The 24,233-nt window shown below is 46.4% G+C and overlaps 1 protein-coding gene across 1 annotated transcript in view; it reads left to right on the top strand.

Annotated features, from left to right (window-relative positions):
- The window catches only part of LOC142571380 (uncharacterized), a 160,532-nt gene that overhangs the window by 116,510 nt on the left and 19,789 nt on the right, over positions 1-24,233 (top strand). Inside the window, exons 2-3 of the mRNA XM_075679673.1 lie at positions 8,163-8,288; positions 9,604-9,715. Of these exons, the coding sequence (XP_075535788.1) occupies positions 8,163-8,288; positions 9,604-9,715 (238 nt within the window). The remainder of the gene's footprint in view (positions 1-8,162; positions 8,289-9,603; positions 9,716-24,233) is intronic.

A 24,233-nucleotide genomic window follows, 5' to 3' on the forward strand; every position in this document is an offset into this window, starting at 1 on the left:
GCGCAACATGCTACGCGACATGCTACGCCTAAAGCAAGCCTGTCACCCGAATCCTTCTTACTGTTGTTGCTGCTGTTCCATAGCGGTCGCGACAACGTGGCACGACCAGGCGGCGGACAAGCCTATTGATGAGTTTGTATACCATACAGCAGCGCTTCAAGCGCGCGAAGCTGTTCCCCCTGCGATCCGATTTGATCGAGCCGTCGTGACCGTGGCCTTCTCTAAGCAAGCGTGACATGTGCCGCGGCGACAACGGCTGGCTTCGGAGGCGCTCCCACAAGCCGGTTTCAAATTTCTCACCACCGTCCTGGCGTGTTTTCGCTGCCTCCCGCAAATCCCTCCCCGTCTCGGCCCTCTCGCTGTGTCGGGGCGCTTCACTCTGAGAACGGCAGCAGCAACACACGCGGCTTCTTCTTTGAGGTCTGCACCTGCCTGTACGGTGTCGTGTGGAGCGACAACGGCTGTGCACCAGTGTCAGCGTTTGCGCACAGCGCTGAAACTGTGCGTAAGATTTCCAGACGGACAGTGTGAGACTGCAGTCAAGCAATATATACTTGTGCCGCTCCCGCATCAACGGCGCATTTTTGTGTACACCACGACGCTCACCACGTACTGAACTTTGCAAAAGATACGTGAACGCACTGCTAGAGTGCTCGTTTTCCGGAGGGAACAAGCGGCGTCTCGAAGTAACTCTTGCCGACACACCCGCGCTAAACCTCAAACTTGATTCTGATAATAATAATAATAATATTTGGGGCTTTACGTGCCAAAACCACTTTCTGATTATGAGGCACGACGTAGTGGAGGACTCCGGAAATTTTGACCACCTGGGGTTCTTTAACGTGCACCTAAATCTAAGCACACGGGTGTTTTCGCATTTCGCCCCCATCGAAATGCGGCCGCCGTGGCCGGGATAAAACTTGATTCTGAAGCGCAGCACTTGACGTTTATCCCGTCGAGCTCTGCGGTAGCTTCACTATTTTGCAAAGCGAAACATTTATGTGTCGGTAATAAAAGGTTCCAACCCAGAGGGAGTTTCATCTATATAGGATAAAGTGGGAAAAGCCAGATGACAGTACGTGGGCTTTTCTCACGCATGACTTACTGCTGCTTTAGCATTATGCGTTCAGCCTTTTTGTGCGCTGTGCACGTGAAGCTCTAACGGTCTTGGCATGCGCCTTATGAAATTAGTGATGCGAACTAGAGCCAGTTTTCTCGTGGCTCATAATGCAAAAATGCGCGGAACGGAATCATCCCGTTCGCTTTTGAAATTCTTCGGAGATGCCTGTTTGCGTGTTGTGTGAGGCCTCTTTCACAGCCCATTCGTCTGCTGCCAAGCACAATATGTGGGGCTTGTGCACAGTCATTGTCTCAATCAAACATGTGCCCTACCTTAAGCTGTGACTTTATAGAAAGAGCTCGCATTCCTCGGCGGAAACTCAGAAACACGATCGCCATCTATAACATTTTCCTAGAAAGCTGCTTGTGCAGCTACGCCATGCCTGTGTTTAGGCGGTTGGCGTTTTCGTTCAGTGCCACCCTAGAGCGCGCCATCGAAGCTGCTTTGAAAATATGCTGTAGCAGAAGAAAGAGCACGAAATGGCTTTGCTTAACGACGTATATTGTAGCGGCACGATTGCGAAGAAGACGCGTGTCGTGACGTGCCTCTTCTTTGTGATCGCGCTTTCGCGATATACGATGCGTCGTCGACTCGATGAGATTTACGCTCCTTCTTCGGTCGACGAGGCTCGTTGCCGCTGTATATCAACCAGCTTTTTGTCGAGTTCCGGTCAGTTACCAAACCATGCCTCAATTTACGTCGTCTGCGTCGTCATGGGCCGACCTCGTTTCCTTGTCACCTGTATCAGTGATCACATGATTAATACGATTCAACCTGAAGTCACAGGATACATCACCATAAGCGAGAGATCAGGAGGCAATAGTGGGAACCTTCGTCTCGGTAGGCAAATGCGCGGCTGTGTAGAGAGAAGGGGGTGAGAGAGAATTGGCTCCACGAGGGCTGCAAGAAGAGGACCTGCGCGCCGGCCGACAGGATATTTAATTTCGCCCAAGGAATGCCCGCTCTGATGGGGTCGACGGGGTGCCGTGCTCTCGTCACGCCGGGAGGGCCCGCCGAGCTACTCGTGTCAGCTAGCTGCCGGACAAAAGAAAAAAAAACGAAAATGATAAAGATTGACGCACATGCGCCGTCGGCTTCTTTGGTGGTGGCAGCTCTTCCTCGTTTTTCTTCGTCGGCTGCGATCACTTCCCGATCCCATCCCGCTCGCGGTGACGCGCCGCCGCGCGGGGCATATCGTGCACCAGAAAACGCTTCGAATAATGATGGCGCGCACGAGAAGGCGCGGTGAAGGCTTGGAGAACCCTGCGCATCTGTCCTCGCTTTTTGGTAGTGGGGAGAGCGCCACGAGGCACGGTTCGCGTACATTGGAAGCTATCGTCTCTCTATTTCTTTTTACCTTGTTACTTAAGGACCGTAGCCAGCCGAGCAACACCATGCAGTAAAGCTTTCGTGCTCACACCCTCCAGCTTGCATGCTAGTAAACGCAGAACAATTTGAATAATACGTATTATCTTTCTTATTATTTGCTTTGAGTGATAAGCTGTACCTTTATGCAGGTCTTTGTGCAAATAAATTAGATCACTCAGCGGTGCTTAAACCATTGAACTGGCACCTGCGTTGTGGTTATAAACATCAGTGCCCGCGCGAAATAGCTGGAGGAGCTATTCTGTAAGAGTCCACCTGGCGGACTGTCAATTTCGGCCGCTGCTGATTGGCTAGGGCCTCTCGCCTCCTCATCTCTCGTGCACCTGCATCCAATCAGAAGCGGCCGAAATGGACAGTCCACTAGGCGGACTCTTACAGAATAGCGCCCCCCCCCCCCCCTCTGCGCATTTGAACTCTGAGCACGGCGGAGCACGTAGACAATCCCAGCGAATTAAAACCTGCGTTGGCTCTTTTTCAGGGAGTTTGTACGTCGCACTGCTTTTATCCTTTTTCTCACTGCACGTACTTTCACAAAACAAAACTGCAAAGGAGCCCATATTTTAAAGCTTTCTGTATATTAAATACTCGTATATATTAGCTGCAAGAACGCCTAAATATAATGTAGCTTCCTATTTATTCCTGAAAGAAAGAAGCAAGCATTTATAGCTGCAGTACATTACTGCATACGCGCTTTCAGTGCTCAGTCAGCGCGCTGTAACTGTTAGTTGCTTCTTTTTTTTTTTCTGTCCGCACAGCCAACTGGTGTCTAAATTCACGAAACTATTTTCGCCGTAACGGAGGCCTTGCATACTTAATGAAGCAGGAAAAAATTAGGCAGAAAATGCATCCCTTGTATGTTGTGCATGTAAGCGAAGCTTTCTTAGCTTCGGAGAACTGTGCATTTAAACACAACACGTGGTACGTGTTGCACCATTCTCCAAACGGGAAGAAAGAGTGTTCTGCAGACTTTTTCGTATACGTCTGATGACGTCAGTTACCTCTTTAATTTACGTTCGTTAATTGTTCAGGGTACCTTTTTCTGCGAAACACAGCAGCTCTAGCTAATGCCGAAAGACCCCGTGCTGACGATTTCAGCAGAAGCAGCTCGCCCGTAAGTATGCCTCATTTGAAAGACGGTTCGGAGCGACCACGCAGCGAGTGCTCGATGTATGTAGCGACATGCACCTTTTGCCGATCACCGCCGGGCAAAGAAGTTCGTGCATCTCCGATGCTGCGCCGTGCAGGGCAGTCGTGATCGGCTCCCATCCGCGACGGGGCCCGTCGCGGGCGAAGCTGCGGCCGGTGATTACGGCTCGCCGATCACTGCTTTCACCGCTTCACGCGCCCAATGGCCGCGTCACGTGGGCAAGTGTGCGATGCCCTCCTTCGCGGCGACGGGTGCTCACCGACAGCCAGGTCTCTCAGGTGCAGCAGCCTTGGAAGCACACGCGGTGGTCGGTCATGAACTCCCCGAGACGATCGTCGGTGGGTGAGCCCTTCTCTAGGACAGTCGTTATATGCGCGCGTTCGATGACTCCGCCCGTCGGAGCCCTCGTTTTTCTGACTCTCCCTCGCACGTACACGAGACGTCCCCTACGACGCTTCGAGGACTGGCTGCGATCTGCAGTGAATCCTCGCATAGGTGTGTCCTAAAGGCAGTGGTTCTGACGAACACTTGGTCGTCACGCATTTCCTGGTTCGCCCATAGCTCATTCTGGAACCCCCTCTTGAGCTAGTCTTTGTTGTTGTTGATGTTGTTGTTTCTGATGCAGAAGGCTGCATATAAAGACAGCCGTGTCAGAAAAAATACATAACAATCCAAATCGCTTTACATCTGCGTTATCATGAAAACAAATTAGATGCTTATGCGTCGCTCGCTGTCCATACGAACGCTGGTAAATGCAGTGCTGCGCGTAGAAAGAATGGTGAAAAAATTTACTCGCCATTTCGGCCCAGCGAAGCTATTTAAAACCACCACTACAACAATGGTAGTAAAGATAATTTAGAGTAATTGTAGCAATGCGAGTAATGATAATTTTGACAGCACGCCGCCGCCCATAGCGGTGCTTCAACAGCATTGAAACCGGTTGCTAGACTGTTTCTTTCATGTACGAAAGGCGTAACTCCCCACGTCGCAAGCTGCCGTCGCCGCGGCAGCTTGCGCAACATTCACCGGGAAACGTGTGCGGGAGAGCGCCACGTGCGTTGCGCTGTCGTCGAGAGCGTCTTCTCATCAATTATGTGGTTCGGATGCTTGTTTTGAGCTTGTTGCTTATTAAAACGTGTGCTGTTCTGCCTGAGTGCTTAAAGCCTTACGGGGGTACGAGCTCCAGGCCTGCACTGCCACCGGGATCGGCCCTCGTCTTTTGCTAACGGACACGAAAAATGCCGACCACCGAGAGGCTAACAGGTTCGCTGTAAAGTGTTGTTAATACTAGAGGCCGCATTCTCACTGAAGCTTCGACAAGTTACTCGAACAAGAGAGAGGCGAGAGAGGGCGCGAGCCGGAACACTTTCTCAGACCTCGACACAAGGCGAGCATGGTGCGAGGGGAGAGCGACAGCCTGAGCGCGCGCCAACGGATGAGTCACAAACCTCCTTGAAGACGTTCCGTGGCCGCGGCTGAAAACGTGAGAAATGTCGAGAAGATTCCCAGGCTTTGTTCATGCCATGGGAGCACGACTCCCTCAGAAAGTTCGAGAAACGCCGGCGGAGGCGATAATAGCGCCGTGCTGCAGACCGATCGTCTGCAGATGAAGATTCCCCGGCAAGCTAGCCGACGAGTTCCTCGGGCGTCTGCATTTCTGGAAGTCCCTTCTTCGACATTTGCCTCAAGTTAAGTCGAGGACGTCTGGCTCAAGACCAGCATTGGTGAATACCAGTGGACATTTGGTACTCCTATTCATTCTGTACTGAACATGTCGCAAATATGCAGCCTTAGAACAGAGAGATGATGATGACATAGAGGTAATGAATGAAATCGTAACGAGGCTGACTTCAGAGGCAGCAATTGAAGTGGGAGGCAAGGCACCAAGGCAACCAGTAGGCAAGCTCTCCGAAATAACAAAGGATCTGATAAAGAAACGACAAAGAATGAAAGTGTCGAACACACAAGATAAGATAGAACTCGCCGAACTGTCAAAACTGATAGACAAGGCGAAAATGAGTGATATTCGAAATTATAACGTGTGAAAGACTGAAGAAGCCGTAAAAAAATGCACGCAGCCTAAAATTAGTGATACGGAAACTTAGCATAGGACAAACCAAAATGCACAAACCAAATAAACAGGGTATTATCATCAGCAATCTCGAAGTCATAGTAAAAGCAGCAGAATAATTCTATACTGACCTGTACAGTATCCATAGGACTCAGGAGAACTCCATTCGAAACAGTGATGAACAGCATACAAAAACTCCTCCAATAACTAGCGATGAGGTCAGAAGGGCCTTGCAAGACATGAAACGGGCAAACGCAGCAGGAGACGATGGAATAACAGTAGCTTTAATCAAAGATGAAGGAGACGTAATGCTTGGAAAGCTGGCGGCTCCCTATAGGAAGTGTCTATCGACTGCAAAGGTCCCAGGAAACTGGAAGAATGCAAACATTATACTAATCCACGAAAAGGGAGACGTTAAAGAATTGAAAGAATATAGGCACATTAGGTTACTCCCAGTATTATATAAAATATTCACCAAAATGACCTCCAATAGAATAAAGGCAACACTGGACTTTAGTCAACCAAGGGAACAGGCAAGTTTCAGGAAGGGATACTCTAGAATGGATCACATCCATGTCATTAATCACGTAATCGAGAAATTCGTAGAGTACAATGAGCCTTTCTATATGGCTTTCATAGATTATGAAAGTAGAGATACCAGCAGTCGTAGAGGCATTGCGTAATCAAGGAGTACAGACCGCTTACGTAAATACCCTAGAAAATATCTACAGAGATTCCACAGCCACCTTAATTCTACACAAGAAAAGTAGAAAGCTACCTATAAAGAAAGGGGTCAGACAAGGAGACACAATCTCTCCTATGCTATTTCACTGCGTGCTTAGAAGAAGTATTCAAGCTATTAAACTGGGAAGGCTTATGAGTAAAGATCGACGGCGAATACCTCAACAACCCTCGGTTTGCCGATCACATTGTTCTATTCAACAACAATGCAGACGAGTTACAACAAATGATTCAGGACCTTAACAGGGAGAGTGTAAGAGTGGGACTGAAGTTTAATATGCGGAAGACAAAGATAATGATAAATAATCTGGCAAGGGAACAAGAATTCAAGATCGCAAGTCAGCCTCTAGAGTCTGTGGAGGAGTACGTTTACCTAGGCCAATTAATCACAGGGAACCCTGGTCATGAGAAGGAAATTCATAGAAGAATAAAAATGGGTTGGATCGCATACGGCAGACATTGTCAGCTCCTGACTGGAAGCTTACCGTTATCATTGAAAATGAAGGTATACAATCAGTGCATTTTACCGGTGCTTACATATGGGGCAGAGACTTGGACAATGACAAAGAAGCTTGAGAACAAGTTAAGGGCCGCTCAAAGAGCGATGGAACGTACAGTGCTAGGCATAACGTTAAGAGAAAGAAAGAGAGCGGTTTGGATCAGAGAGCAAACGGGTATAGACGATATTCTAATTGACATCAAGAGAAAAAAATGGAGCTGGGCAGGTCATGTAATGCGCAGATTAGATAACCATTGGACCATTGGGGTTACAGAATGGGTACCAAGAGAAGGGAATTAAGCGCAGTAGAGGACGGCAGAAGACTAGGTGGTGCGATGAAATTAGGAAATTTGCGGGTGCTAGTTGGAATCGGTTGAAGCAGGACAGGTGTAATTGGAGATCGCAGGGAGAGGCCTTCGTCCTGCAGTGGCATAAATTAGGCTGCTGCTGCTGCTGCTGCTGCTGCTGCTGCTGCTGATGATGATGATGATGATGAACGTGTCGAACTCTTATTGCCGGTCGTTAATTATTTTCCAGAGTTTTGTTAATACCCATCTGAATTGCATTGGAATCTGCCTTTAGTGTGCGCATATTTATGTAACCGCCTTATTTGAAGAATATATTTTGTTGAGTTTTGACAACTCTGGGCTCCGAACTCGATCTTTTGACCACAACCGGCGTTCGCTGGCGCACCAGAAGGCTCTTATTAATTGTCCGTGCTTTCGTGGGGTTATTTTTGGAATTTGATAAGTCGGCTTTGGAATTTTGCCCGTCGTGGGCGCCTCGTTTACGGGGTGTTTGACAATAGCCGATAATAATTTTTGTCCCTATCTTGTGTCTTTCTTCCTGCGTGTTCGATCGCTGGGCTAATGTCGGAGAAATGCGATGAATGTTTTGTTTTGTCCTCATTTTCGTTGGTTTTTGAGCCAAGGTTCGCTCCCTAAAAAAGTTGGATTATTTAACCATTTTGTCCGTGTTTCCGCTTTTTCACATTCACTGCACCGTGACATGTAAACAGATAACTATACCGTAACGAAGTGTACAACGATACGAGTATATAGATTAGGTTACCGAAGTAACAAAAAACAAGTGAATGCCGAAATTGTATAAGATATGCGTGTATTTCCTTTGCGGCTCTTTTGTTTTATATTTCTTTCTTGTTACTTCACCACTGTTACTCATTGCCGTGTTCGTGCAGCTCCGACGATGTCCGGGCGTCCCTGGATTTCTTAGACCAAGTGATCGCCGAGTACAACGGCAATGCCGCGGAGAACGCCGCGGTGATGCCCGCTACTGCCGAGGAGGACGCCACCGTCGCCAAGGGGTGAGCGGGGAGGCATCGTGCTTTGAGCGGGGCTGCCGCACGGCAACGAGGGCTTCTCGCACAACCGGTGTGGAGTGTAACGACGATGCTGTCCCGTATTTTGTACTTTGTGTTCGTGTGGTGGATGCCTTCCGTTCTTTTCTCTTGTAACTTTGTTGCGGCGGAGAGATTGAGGTAGAGATCACCTTGGGCTATATTCCACGTGCTTATGTTTTACGGAAAGAAATTAATAATAATAATAACAATAATAATAATAATAATAATAATAATAATAATAATAATAATAATAATAATAATAATAATAATAATAATTGAAATATGATTATCAAAATAACCATGACCAAGACATCGATACCGTGATGTGGAGTTCACTCTGTAATGGAGCGCGATTTATTCCCAAAGCATAAACCAACTTCGTCACTAAACAACTTCCTTCAGAAAACAGCTGCCCGCGACAAACTTGAAGCCGCGAAAAACGCGAAACTCCCTTGCTGTGCGTGCCACGCGTGCACTCTGGGTGGCAATATTCTCTTTCGGCCCGGGCACCACTTTCGAGTGTGCGACGAACGGCCGAGCCAGCGGGCACAACGCCCGCCGATGGAATCACACCCGGGGCCGAACGCTACAGCGAGCGCACGCAAGACACATTCTCGAGTCTTGCATGAAAACGGTACCTCATGCTGTGCTTGGAAATGAATATGTGCAATCAGCGCCTGTACCAGTACCAACTTAGGTTGATTAGGTTTAGAGGATAACGTAGAACGTTTAGATAACGTTTAGAGATAACGTAGGTGGGCGGATGAGATTAAGAAGTTTGCAGGGACGACATGGCCACAATTAGCACATGACCGGGGTTGTTGGAGAAGTATGAGAGAGGCCTTTGCCCTGCAGTGGGCGTAACCAGGCTGGTGATAACGTAGAAAATTCACGCAACGAGCGATGGAGCGGAAAATGATAAGTGTAACAGACCGGACTAGACATGAAACAAATAATGAGCGATTGTATGCCTGACATACTTCTTGAGATTGACAGGGAGATGCGAAGCTGGGCGCGCAACGCAAAGGGACGGAAAAGGCGGCCGATGGCAGGAGCCAGCGGTGTTGCACTGAAGTGACGTTGTGCGCTCCATCTTCCTCTAGGCAGCAGACAGGGTCAACCACCACCGAAGGTCACGAAAGCGAAAGCAAGCGATAAGGATGGGACAAGCGCGCGCGGGTAGTACGCATGCTTCTCGGTGAACTGTGTGCGTTCGTGCTCAGTTTCGGCCGTGCCCGAGCGCGTGTGTCATTGCCGTTCCTCCGTCTCCCTGCCTCAGCGGACCGGACGACCGGCCTGCTGCCTCGGACGAGAGACCCGACGTGCCGCCACCGCCGCCGCCGCACGAACGCTTCTCCGTCAACCTGGTCATCGTGAACGACGTCGTTAAGGTTAGTGGCCCGGCGATGGCGACCGCGAACCGTTGCATATACGTTGGCCTGCGTCGAACAAACGGCATGTCAGAACGATCGAGGCAAATTGTCCGCGCGTGCGGTTGCTTCACTCCGCGAGACGCGCTTGGACTATGCCATCAAACGTGGAGTCCATCGCGGTAATCCACTCGCTGCGCGAACAACGTGAATTGTGTGCGTTGCTCCTGTGATTAATGTGTCTCCTTCTTCCTCTTGCTCTTCTTTGTTTCCCCGCTTTCTTTCTTGACTTTTTAGTATTACTTGGCGAGGAGCTCTGTCAGTCAGCCCGACTCAAGAACGAAGTGAAATTATGAAAGGAAGAAAAGCTGGCCGAACGTTTATAGCCATAGAATAAAATTATTATTAATATTATTACTGATACGAAAACGCACGTACAATGCACAGAGAGGGAAATGAGGAAGACGCAGGCTGGCAACTGCCACCGAGAGGGGCACAAAGCCTGCCTATTCATTAGGAATTGAGGGGATATAAAAGGAAGTTGACGAAGAAAGGAAGCAAAGAAACAGCTGAAAGAAAGAAACAGCAGCATGACAGGCTACGAAGACTAAAGTAAAGCAACGAGAAAGAATAGAGCGCGCAAGTATGGACAAAAAGAAAAAGAAGAAAAGCGCAGGTCGCAGTAATTACAAAATAAGGCAAAAATATAGAAACAAAATGAAAAAAAAAAGAAATCTCGTCCCTTACGCAATTGGGAAGCCAGATCTTGTAGGAAAGTAAGCCAGGTGCGATACAAGCCGCTCGAGAAGCACAACCACTCGGACACAGGCAACGATCGAGGGTCGTACACTGCAGGCCAAGTATGGGCCCTTTAGTATAGCAACGTGCTCTGCGCAAGGAAAGCAGGACATTTCTCGTGGTTCCCGCGTTACGCTTGAACGCCTTATATTTGATTAAAGGTCAACTCTTTTGAAGCATTCATACAGAAGGAAATGACAGATTTTCATTACTCAAGCAATATTGCGCAACAAAAAACGACGCGGACGCAAGAGAAGAAGACGCACCAAGCGTCTTCTTCTCTTGCGTCCGTGTCGTTTTTTCTGGCGCAATATTATTTGAGTAATCGTTTACTAACTTGCCCGGCATGATGCTCTCATAAACAAAGGTTTTCGTTGCGGGACTTTCATTTGGCAGTTAAACCGTTCGATATAACCCAATAAAGTTCTCAAGCCAGCCGTTATTTCGGCCCGTAAAATCCGTAGGTTCCCGAATAATATGGCTTACCAGCAATCCCAGCGACGCAGTGTGTATACTTAAATTTAAGACAGAAATTTAACACAGCTTGCCAATTACACGTGTGCCATTAAGACGGTTGTATAAAATGAGAAACTCCGCACTGAATAGCGAATCTTGTAAGCAGGTGGGTATGTCAGGTTAGAATTATTTGCTAGATTTACCGATGGCAGTATTAAGCCTCAGCAGAAGGGATGTCAGGAAAAAAGAATGTCCACTGGCACAAGTAAGCCTGAGTAAATCAAGGGCCATAAATCAAATTTTACGTGTACGAGGTTGAAGTTATTCAGTAAAATAAGTAAAGAATTTGTTGCGCAAAGGCCACTGAGTTCGCCACTTGGAAAACATCTTGAAGCAATGTATGACAGGGCGTCACAGCTCACTACACACTCGTGCGCACGCATTTATTTCACCTGCAGCCAGAAACTTGCTGATTGTGAGGCCATTACACCTGGGGCCGAATTCACAAAGCTGTTCGTTCGTGAGTGCTCCTTGCCATTGGCTATGTCCGGCGTCAGGATGGGCTGGCATTTGCTCTTGTGAACAGTTCTAGCGTAAGAGCCTTGCGGTGGGAATACTCCTAATTGTGCGAATATGCTTACCGTGAGCTGGTGATTTTGAGTCCCCGCGAAGATACATCGAGTGAGCCTGAATATCCGAGTCCTATAGCGAGTCCGTGATTCCATGAGTCTCAAGGAGTCAGAGCCAATCATTCTGTGAGTACGAGTGAAAATACGTGAGTCTGAGTCCAAGTGAATCTGGCAGGGACTTATTTCTGATGAATATTAGTGCGCCGTAAGATAACTATTAAGAACAGAAAGTTGGGCTAATTGATATCGACTCATAGTGGTTTCTCAGCCGCCAAGCAGATAATAAGAAATGAGGACGGACAACGGTGGTTCTCGTAACTGAAATACTTTATTAAAACGACGCAAATAAATAGATTCGATAACCGCTCACCCAATAGTCAAGCAGGCACAGAAAACATTACAAAGACTGAAAAAAGCGCACACAGCAGCGCTTTTCACCTGCCTTCCAAGAGATCTATCTCCTGTAGCGCACATTACCACTGAAGAGAAACTCGTACAATCATCTGAGTTTTTGAAGATATGGTGCGCTTCCATAACTTCTCGAGCAGCACTGGCGCCGAAACAGCCTATAGCTGCAATGTTCAACAGCAAGCAGACGCAGTTCACACAGTGATCAGCCAAGTGCTTGATGAGCCGAGCCGCGATTACGAGACGGACAGCACGCTACGGGAGATTAGACGAGCACGGCTCACAAACCGTTGACGCGGAAAGAAGAAACGACGAAGGTGTAGGAACAAGGATATTAAACAAGCACGTAAACGCACATATAGGTATCACCTAATGAGATCGCACGAAGAAGCAGTGCTGCCCGGATGGAACGAGTACCTCAAAAAGAAAAGCGCGGCGAGTAAACTAATGCAAGAAAAAAAAAACGCGTAGGTGAACGTTGAGTGCGTGACATTCGCAGACGAGCTATAAAGACGCGCCGAAAAGCACCAGCTAAAAATGCGCGAACCGTCATACTGTATGAAGGTCTGCGTTGCTGCATGTAAGAAGGGTTTATTGGCGATAAATTCGGCAAAACAGGAACAGTAGTCTCAGCTCAGGCATATCCAACAGCCGGAGGAGCCGCAGAGTGCAAAAGTTACAGTATAAAACTTCAACGGAGAAAAATTCGAAGAAAGTGTCCCTGATAATTACGGAAGAAGTAGACGCGGTGAAATCCCAACGGAGCTGATCAAGCTCAAGGAGCAAGACGCAGCTGACAAGCCGCATCGAGCAAGTCATTAAAACAAAATAAAAATTAGGTTTTTGGCTATTACTTGGCAAAATTGCGATTTGATTATGGGGCACGCCACAGTGGGGGAGTCCGAATTAGTTTTGGCCACCGGGAACTCGTTCACCCAATGCACGGTATACACGGACGTCCTTGTATTTCGCCCCCAATGAGCGTCCGGGATTTTATCCCGCGCCCCGCTCGGTCTTGGACGCTACGTCAAAGCCACTTCGCCACCACGGCGGTCTAAGTCAAGCAATGAGAATTCTAATCGGGTGGCGACAAAGCAGGAGTAATCTAATGTACTGGATAGCCAAACCAGATACGGGTCGTGTTAGACAAACTACAGCAGCGTCGGCAATATACTAGCTGCCCGAACTGTCATCAAGAATGAAAGATAACGAAGGACTTTACGGGAACAGCAATCACTTATGTTGAGGGCATGTTGGTCGTAAGCGTGTTTGCGATGGCACTTGTACGCACCCTCGAAGCACGTTCGCGCCGTCCGCTTCCGACCTTGTCAGGCGCGACGGCCTGGCCTACAACGCGCGTAGAGTGCACAGCCGTGGCGTCTCGGCGCACTAGATTTTCCGTACTAGAGTTTCCGTACTAGAGTTTCCGTACTAGAGTTTCCGGCGTACTACAGTTTCCGAGCAAAGTTACGTGGAGGAAACGCGGGCTCTATAGTGTCTGCACGGTAGATGCCGTGCATGCCAGCGCGGTAATGATTTGCCACGGCAGTACGCGGCAGTACATGGATTTGCCTAACTTGCGTCCTTCTGACTTGAAGCGACTCTGTGACTTTGCAATACGATCATTTTCGAGAGTCCATATTGTTATTAGAGCATCGATTCACAATGATTACGCATTGCGCAGACTCTATATTTGCATTGATATGTTTGGAAAATAATGCGCGCTTGGAAATCTAGAAAAATAAAGCGTTATAAATAACGTAACAAGAAAACTTGAAATCCGCAGAATTAGACAATTCCATGTGCTAACCATCATTACCATGCATGCACTCATGGCAGATGAACGATCGTAGCGCCAGAGCTCACGTGAAACTCTGCGGACCGGAGTACGCAGGCGCTCGCACCTGGCGTGCTCCAGACGAGGCATGCTGACGAGACCGGTGCTGCTGCTGGTGCGCGGGCGTGTTGTCACGTGGGAGTTCCTTTTGCTTTTCTTTTTGACAGGCGTCCTTTTTTACCGAAAGAAAGCGCCACACATGACCTAGGTTTCCTTAAACACCGTCATCGGTCATTTTTAGACACCCTCCACAACTTTTGCATTGATATCTTACCCACAACATAGGTGAAATGAAGAAATAAGTATTTAAGCTTAAATAAGTAGCTATATTGCAAAAAAGAAAACGGAAATGATCATTGCCGTCAACAACATAGATCGACATTCGCGTAAAGTCCGCGGTTATATTGTAATTATATGCGACACTTAGTTAGGACAGCGGATGTTTGTCACTGCTATAAACTTAAAGAGAAATAAAATAAAACAGGGATGTTAATCAGAAAAGCAGTTTCAATTGGGCGCGCTAACGCACACCGACGCGGTGGACCGACAGCTGTTCGGTGCCTCTTGAAACTTCGTTAATCTGCAGTGCTATTTTGGCTGAGGATCGGGTGGTTTCAGGTGTCTCACTAGCCTTGCTTTAGTCCCTGCTTTATTACGATTCCTTGCGTCAGCTTTCTTGGGCTGATGTCGACCAATTCTCCTGGCTAGGCGCGATCCGCCTGGCCAGCATCCCTGACAGCTAAAGAATTGCCCGTAGATTTATTTTTTCGCAGTGGCGTCATCACCATTCCTGTTGCGCTTGTGCCTATCAATGGAGGTTCCATCAGGCTTACCAACCCACAAGCGGTCCTGAAGGAACTTAAGACCATGCCAAGCACTTCCAGACTGTCACTGACGTGCGAGTGTTCGGACGGGGAAGTATAGTGTGTCGCTCACCCGATCAGACCTGTGTTGCACTTCATTCACTTCAAAATTCAAATGCATTTCATTCGCTTCCAACCCAGTGAGTACTTTTATCCTGCCTCACTTTGCATGCACCAAGGTTCTTATACGGGGCGTAGACTCCCGCTTAAGTCCAACTGAAACCCTGGACAAGCTCTCCGCAGCAGGCGTCATTGCTATTTACCGTTGCAATCGGCTTGCAAATAACGAGAAGATTCCGAGTGAATCATTAATTGCAACGTTTGTGGGCACATCGTGTCCGCCAGAAATAAGATTGTGACCTCTTGTGTTTTGTGTAGAACCACTTGCGTCACGTCCAATCCAATGTCAGAATTGTTGGAGATCCGGGCACAGCGCAGGAAGATGTAAGTCGAGCTTGCTTTGCCGAACCTGCGGAGATGCTCATCCTTCAAGTGAATCCTCTACACAATCTCAAATTGGGGGAAGACACCCAGCAGACTATTCGAACTACTCAGATCACGCTCAAGAAATTCATGAAATAATCGACCGCCGTCGCTGCTCCCGAAATTGCAGTTATTAAAAACAGGGCCTTCGGATACTTTGGGGTTACAGCGCGCAACACTGCAAGCATGGATCTTAAACTATCGGAAGCAATTGACTCTGCTGTGGAAAAAGCAATGGTTAAAGCTATGTATAAATTGATATACAGCCTATCAGATTGCTTAGCGCAAACAATTTCCATTCAATTGATACAAATAATGCAGGCCACTAAGATATCGATGCAGTCCTCATTATCTAATACCACACCTCGAATGCCTAGCAACGAGGTAGAGACGCCTCCTACATTTGTGGATCAGTCGACAGAAACTACTCCGCTAGTCAAACCAGGCGAGGATGATCCCTCTCATCCAGACACCGTTAGTGTCACAGATATGGAACTCGTCACTCGAGCTCCCAAACGCATGGGATCACCAATTTCTACGATTATGAAACCAAAATAAAAAAAGAGTCAACCACCTCCCATGATTAAAAAAAGTATTCTAAATGCGGCAGTTGCCGCTGCTGTGCGATCAACACCATTGGACAGTTGAAAGTACTGCAGTGGAACTTTCGCTCTACACTCTCAGCTTTAACAGATTTATCTTGCCTATCTAATCAACTTTATCCACATGTCATAGTTCTTCAAGATACTTGGCTTTTACCACAGAAAACTTTTCATTTGAAAGGTTTTCGGTCTTTCCGATTAGATCAATACTCGTGAGGTGGAGGATTACTGATACTTTTTTCCAGTAACATTCGTCACACGGCAAAGTTTTTTTTTTTCAAATCATGGACTCTGAATGCGAAATTTTGGCAATAGATTTAAGTACTCCAGGGTATCATCCATTTTCAATTATAAATGTTTATTTCCCCACCGGTGTGCAAAGTACGCGTCAGTTTGATAGGGCTGTGGCTGCTTGTAAAAAAGAAATTTTGTTTTCCGGGGATTTTAATTCGCATCACATGTCGTGGGGGCTAAAAACAGATCTGTGTGGTAAGGGACTATGGGAGTGGACTATTGATAGTCACCTTTCATGTCAGAACGCAGGACAAGTAACATTTGCGAGTGGACACTTTCGTTCGGCGTTAGATGTAACATTTTGTAGCGTTGGCATAAGTGTTTCGTCGTGGTTAGCGGTTGACTCAGCAACCAACAGTGATCATCTTCCTGTGTCATTCGAAATCATATGTCCAATAACATCTTTAGAATACCAGGCATGTACATTTGTGAACCATACGAAATTTAAGACTTCCTTGCGTTCAGCCGTTTCGAAACTTCCCAATACCAAAATCGCTTCAACCAATTGCTCAATTCTAAAAGGTTCCCGGAAGCAAGCTGAATTTATTATTCCTTTGGATAAAGGCAGCGCGCGCTTATCGCTGGTGGAATGATGAGTGTACGTGGGACTATATAAAAAGAAAAGCCGCTTGGAAAATGATTCTGCATACTCAGTGCCCGACAAATTGGAAGAATTATCAGTTTCACGCTAGTGTATTTAAGCGTACTGTTAATCGACCCAGAGATGAATATGATATTAGGCGTTAAGTTTATCTATCAAACTCAAAAAATGAGCGTGCTCTATTCGCATTTTTTCGTGCTAGGAAGGTGCTACCAACGCCCTTAGCATTAGACCAGATTGTTCTGACCGCGCAAGAATTGAGCGCCTCCTTAGAAAAGATTGCGAAAGGCTTAGAAAAGCTATCTACAGCCCGGCTTCCGGCTATGCATTTTCCATTAGATACTTCTGATGTCTTCACTCCAATTTCCCTATATTTGAGCTATATGATACTGCACTATGCTTCCCGAATACAGCCCTTGGCTCTGACGGAGTCACAAATGCAATGTTAAAAATATTGTTACACGAATCGCCTAACGTTCTTTTAGACATGGTAAATTGGTCAATTAAAATGCTTGTATTCCGTTTAAATGAAGCTTGCCAAAGTAATAATGATGCTCAAGAGACAAGGGGGAGGGTATATACTGGAGAACGTTACGCCCATTGCACTTACATCAAACGCAGTAAAATTAATTGAGAGGCTTCTTCACCTTCGTATCATTAAATTTATTAATGATAATTACATTGTTAGTCCCTGTCAAATTAGTTTCAGCACCGTCTGCTACATCTGGCTTGCCCACGTCAACTTAGAAAGCCGAATACAACTCGCTTGACGTCATAAGGAATGCGCTGTCTTAGTGACGCTTGATATCGCTAAACCAAGCGATACTGTGGAGCACACTGTATTGATAAATTGGTTAACATCCTGTGCTGTTCCTGGGTATATAGTAGCGTGGATTCACTCATTTTTAGGTGAAAAAGAATTCTATTGCTACAAAAGTGGCTTTTCTTCTTCTAGGTGTAAACAAACGAGATGCGCACCGCAAGGCTCAGTCCTTTCCCCGGTGCTTTTTAATATTCCCACGAGCACACTTCCCTGTCATCTAGAAGGAACCAATTATGTTTATGCAGACGATATCGCGTTTTTCGCATCTGCAAACGATATCCACACGCTATACCAACGACTGCAAACTTACCTTCGCGGCAGAAGCTTGATGTGGGCGAGTTGGTTGAGCATACTTAATGAAAAAAGAGAGCGCTACGAAGACAAGGACGAAAGAACAACATGTACGACAGACAAGGCGCTACTTCCAACGAAATGTTTTTTGAAGAAACAGAACTTTAAATAGATGCAACCAAGGACGGCCCATCGTGACATCACGACCTCCCTATCGTCACTGAAGGGCAAGCGTCACTGAAGGGCAACTAATGCACGTGCCCTCGGCCTTTGCAATGTAAAAAGCTTCCAATATCTCCCGTTCTAGTCTATCTCTAGACCATGCCAGAAACTGGGTGTCGCGAAGATACGGACGGCAATTGTGACGTTTACAGTGTTCTGCCCTTTGACGTTTGTGACGTTTACAGTGTTCTCAGCGCCTTTGACAAGTGTGTAAACATCATTCTGAATCAGTCATGTGCTCCTTCTATAATGAGGTATGTCGATGACTACCTCGTGGTTCTTAACGACGTTCCAGGTTCTAGGCTAGATGACACTGTAGAATCGATAATTAACACATTTAGAAATGCCTCGGAGGCTCTAAACTTCACGTGCGAAAGGCCTTGTAATAACAGCATTCGCTTTCTGGACCTCAATCTCACTCTGATGAACACGCATGTATGTTTCGAATACCAGCCGAGGTTGAACAAGCAGCTAATCTCATACGACACTGCGCACTCCAAGCTAGTAAAACGAGGAGTTGCAATGACTTGTCTAAAAGAAGCGCTAAACAAATCTTGCAGCCACAAAATAGAAATCAGTTTCAAAACCAAGTTTCAAGGCTACGTCTAGCCGGTTACCCTTCACTATTGATTTCTAGCGTTTGCGACAAGCTTCTTCAAAAGATCAAACAGGCAAGAGAGGGCACTAACACAAAAAAGCCATTTGATAGGAAGATATTACATGTGATTCCTTATTGGCACAGGGTATCCCACAACCTCAAGAAGGTGGCACAAAGGCACAGTATCAATCTTCTGTTCAGTGCACCATGTAAGCTGGCCAAGATATGCCCTATGATGACAAAAGCAAAACGCGAACCATGCTCTAAGAAACATGCAGCGCAGTACACTGCTTGCAAAAGTAATGTCGTATACGAGATACCCCTAAGTTGCCAACAGGTTTATATCGGTCAAACCGGACGGTGTTTTAATGAAAGGGCGCGTGAGCACAATTGGGCCGTAAGTAACAATGCGGGGGGCCATCTGGCAGAACACTGTAAACGTCACAATTGCCGTCCGTATCTTCGCGACACCAGGTTTCTGGCATGGTCCAGAGATAGACTAGAACGGGAGATATTGGAAGCTTTTTACATTGCAAAGGCCGAGGGCACGTGCATTAGTTGCCCTTCAGTGACGCTTACCGAAAAGGAGATAGCTTTTCTGAAGAGATAGGGAGGTCGTGATGTCACGATGGGCCGTCCTTGGTTGCATCTATTTAAAGTTCTGTTTCTTCAAAAAACATTTAGTTGGAAGTAGCGCCTTGTCTGTCGTACATGTTGTTCTTTCGTCCTTGTCTTCGTAGCGCTCTCTTTTTCCATTAAGTTACCTTCGCGCTCTGGAGAGGTAGCTACATGTTAATCACTTTATACTCAATGCCAGCAAATGTGCTGTTCTCGTTTTTCCGGTACGTGACATAGTGCACATTTCATTGTCTTACCAATTTCAAGACATACCACAGGTGGAATCTGTTAAAGACCTCGGAATGATTAATAACGCTTCTCTCAACTGGCGCCCACATACAGATCATGTGACTGGAAGAGGTACCCGTGCAATTGGCATATTGCGCAGGCTGAGCAATCGTCGAAAAGGATTGAGAAGAGATACACTCTTAATGATATATCGTACGCACGCACGCCCTGTATTAGAATTTGGTTGCGTGCTCTTCTCTGGAGTTCCAGCCTATGTCCCGTCCTCTAATCCTCTTAGAAAGAGAAGCATTACGTTTGTGTTGAGGTCTTCCTAAATTTGTTGCAAATTCTGCTCTTTATCTGGAATCCCGTGTTCTTCCTCTTTCGTGCAGGTTCTGGCTTTTGACAGTCTAAGCGTTCTTGAGAATTTATGCATCACCGCTACGACATTCTCAAAAAATATTTATTTCACAGCCTGCGCTGTCTTTCGGTGTCATCTGGCTGCAATTACACACTCCGCAAATTTACATTTGTGCAAGAGTTACTTGACTTGTTGGAAGTGCGTATATGCGATATACTTCCGATTCCCGACAGAGCTGTTACCAAGGATATTCAATTCGATGACATTTTTCCTAATAATGCGAAATTACGTCCACATCGTATTCTAGAAGGTATATTACAATATCATCTGCAGAACCTCCAAACAAACATCCTAATTGTGTCAGATGCTTCGCAATGTGAAGAAAAGTCAGGTGTAGGAATAATTTCCCCGATTCTTGATTGGACATTCTCTCTTCGGCTGCCAGATTTCATACCGATCTTTTTAGCCAAATTCATCAGTGCTGCTGGGATTACGCAATTTATGACCATCAATTACGTCAGCCGTGATAATCACTGATCCGTTATCCTTTTGCTCTTCTCATGATTCTGTCGTAATGAGGACGTTTCATTCATTGGTACCTGCGTACTTAGGAAGCGTGCGTTTGATTTGGGTGCCTGGCCATGAATGTCTAATTATAAATGAAGTTGCAGATTCTCTAGCCAAGGCGTCCATAAGCGGCCCGATTCTCCCGTATTGTCCCGCGACTTTCGCAGGAGTGTCATTATGCAGGCAGTATCAGGCTCCGCTATTACCAATTCCATGGATTACTGACATCTTCTATGCCCATGGCACAGAAATTCTTGCGAAACACAAAGATTGAAGTGTCCATCACGAGGCTGCGCTCCCGTATATCTACGTCGAACTTCTCTTTACACAAGTCTGGCCTGGTCCACTCACTATTATGCTCATTTTGTGGCGATGCGGACACAATAGACCATTTCTTGTTGCCTTGCTGGCGTTTTTCTGTTATAAGAAAATTATTACTGGAGGAGGAGGAGGAAAAGCTTTATTTGCTCTAATTGGTTAGAAATTAGCGGTGGCAGATGTGGTCGGCCGTCTTCACGGTCTTCTTCCCCATCTGCACAGGGTCGACGCCCCTATGGAAATCCCGCTTCGCAATATTAGCCTAAATTTATCAGTGCCTGTGGTCCTATGTTTTGGAGCCTCCATTATAGGGTTAAGTCACAGAAATCTTTGCTTGGCAATGAAAAATTACCTAATCGATACCAATCGATTACCATGTTAGACTGATGGTCCCCCCTCCTCACCATAGTTTCTTTTTATTTCATCATCATCATTAGCCTGGTTACGCCCACTGTAGGGTAAAGGCCTCTCCCATACTTCTCCAACTACCCCGGTCATGTACTAATTGTGGCCATATTGTCCCTGCAAACTTCCTAATCTCATCCGCCCACCTAACTTTCTGCCGCCCCTTGCTACGCTTCCCTTCCCTTGGAATCCAGTCCGTAACCCTTAATGACCATCGGTTATCTTCCCTCCTCATTACATGTCCTGCCCATGCCCATTTCTTTTTCTTGATTTCAACTAAGATGTCTCTAACTCGGGTTTGTTCCCTCACCCAATCTGCTATCTTCTTATCCCCTTAATGTTACATCCATCATTCTTCTTTTCATAGCTCGTTGCGTCGTCCTCAATTTAAGTAGAACCCTTTTCGTAAGCTTCCAGGTTTCTGCCCCATAGGTGAGTACTGGTAAGACACAGCTATTATACACTTTTCTCTTGAGGGGTAATGGCAACCTGCTGTTCATGATCTGAGAATGCCTGCCAAACGCACCCCAGCTCAATCTTATTCTTCTTATTATTTCAGTCTCATGATCCGGATCCGCGGTCCCTACCTGTCCTAAGCAGATGCATTCCCTTACTACTTCCAGTGCCTCGCTACCTATCATAAACTGCTGTTCTCTTCAGAGACTGTTAAACATTACTTTAATTTTCTGCAGATTAATATTTAGACTCGCCCTTCTGTTTTGCCTCTCCAGGTCATTGAGCATGCATTGCAATTGGTCCCCTGAGTTAATAAGCAAGGCAATATCATCAGCGAATCGCAAGTTACTAACGTATTCTTCATTAACTCTTATCCCCAATTCTTCCCAATCCAGGTCTCTGAATACCTCCTGTAAACACGCTGTGAATAGCATTGGAGAGATCATATCTCCCTGCTTACGCCTTTTTTTATTGGGATTTTGTTGCTTTCTTTGTGGAGAACTACGGTTGCTGTCGAGCCGCTATATATATATCTTTCAGTATTTTTACATACTATTTATTTATTTATCTGTTATTAATTTTTTTCATGCTTTTCTTCTGACTGCTTTTTTCCCACACTGAAAATTTTCACTTTTCAGCTCCAACGTTCGAATTGTTAACTCCTTTGATTTTATACGCCTAGTTTGACGATCCGATCTGGCCTTGCCCGTTGATGTCCCGATTCAAAGGGATGTGGCCCCAGGCATCATCATCAACAAGAACGAGATATTAGAAAGAAGAGAGAGAGGAAAGCCGTGAATGTGTTCACGTGCGCAGATAACAACACACAGTCGAAGATGCTTGCACAAGTGAGTCGTTATCTACAAAGGCAAAGAGGATAAGTATAACACGATGCTTTTTAGCGCAAGAACTCGAAAAAAAAAGAAAACAGTGACAGGCGAAAAGTTATTCTGAGTATAAGACGAGCTCGTACAGATCAGTAACAGTTATAGCAACGCAACGTCCGTGATACACTATATGAATAACAATGCAAGCCATAAAGTAGAGCTGTCAAGATGGGCGAAGAAAATTTGTATATTGGAAGATCTATGCAATGGGTTCAGGCAGGCCGAAGCTTAGAGGTCAACATCTTTGTTCTAACTCAGTAGAGATTTCAGTCGCTCAGAGTAGACCATTATGGATAGCATTCCTAGCTAGTATGGAAGCTTACGACAACGTAAACAGGGAATTCTATGAAACATTCGCAAGCACGAGATCATGCATAGATGCCAATTTTGTGGAGCTGCTTCAAGTATATATACAAATCGTGTGGTAAGGCTGGGTATGCACAGAACAAGTGGAAGTGGAAGAAGTGGCAGGGAGGCCTCCTGTGTTCATTGCTCGCGCTTTGTGTTCAGGGAATAGACAAACGACTGTAGGCTACCACATTAGGTCTTCTTTTATTTTACACACATAACGCGGGCAGCTGATGTAACAGAAGATCAAGAAAGAAACCAAGCAAAGAGCTATTGGAAGTAGTAGTGGGCAATGTTTCGGAACAAAATGTTTCAGGGCGCAGCTCTGCCCCGCCCCAACGCCTCGCTTATAGGCAGCGATGGTAGACAACCGTATACTTCTTGCTCGACAGTAAACTGAATCGCCTGTTCCACGCTGTTAAGGCGAGCAATGAAGCCAGCGATAGAGTTCTTGTGAATTATGCAGAAGCAAACATCTACATATCCCCAAGAAAACCTTTGGAGAAGGGGTAAAAGATGCCAACGCCCGACGTCCTCCATGGCCAGATTCGCAGCAGAAACTGATATAGATGCACCCATACCCAGGTAGCACAAAAGAGATACGTAACGTTTTCGTAGCGTTTATCCAAGACGATAAAAACGGGTTAAAGAAGACACGAATGAGAGACCTTCGGCGGGAAAACGTCGTATATCTCTGCTAATGTCCGGCTTAATTACTTTCTTGAGACGATCTAGAACAGGTCTGCAAGACGTATTCGAAAAGCTGGTCTAAAGATAGGATTGGGAAAGACAGAAGTAACCCCTTTGCCTAAACTATTCGTAACCAATTTCTAAACGTTTTTAGGACGTTATCAAAAAGCTGGTCTAGAAGCGGTCTTGAAAGGTTTACGATCATCTGAAGCTAATTTTCGCGGGTGATGGGCGCGATCAGAAATCGTTGTTCAAAACGCGTTTAGTTTCGCCTCACGCGACTGGCCTATGCCGTGCAGACGTCGTCAGCCGCACCCGTTGGCACGGCCTAGGCCAATCGCGTGAGGTGAAACTGATCGGGCGTTTCGAACAACGATCTCCAATCGCGCCCCAGATGAGTAGAAGCGTCGGTGTTGACTGTAAGAGCCATGGCGCAGTGCCAAGCACTGATCCCCGCATGGCCGGCGCATCCTCTACCAAGTCGCACGAAAATGAGCCTGTTAGGAATAATAAATCCTTAATAACGCCTTCAGTAAGCTACGATGCTTACAACCACAATGGGAATGACATCCTGCAAAGAACAAATGGCCACGTCTTGGCAGGTGGCCAGACCAAGCCCTTCATGCCAAGAGTGCATGAAATGAGGACATTGTGACAAAGCAAAAACACATTATTAAAATGTAATGCTTATCCAAGGTTCGAACAAACTGTGTGAGAAATGCAAATAGAAGTAAAAGTACATCAACAATGACAAAA

Source organism: Dermacentor variabilis, chromosome 2 (assembly GCF_050947875.1).
Source record: "Dermacentor variabilis isolate Ectoservices chromosome 2, ASM5094787v1, whole genome shotgun sequence".
In the NCBI taxonomy this organism is placed as follows: Eukaryota; Metazoa; Arthropoda; class Arachnida; order Ixodida; family Ixodidae; genus Dermacentor; species Dermacentor variabilis.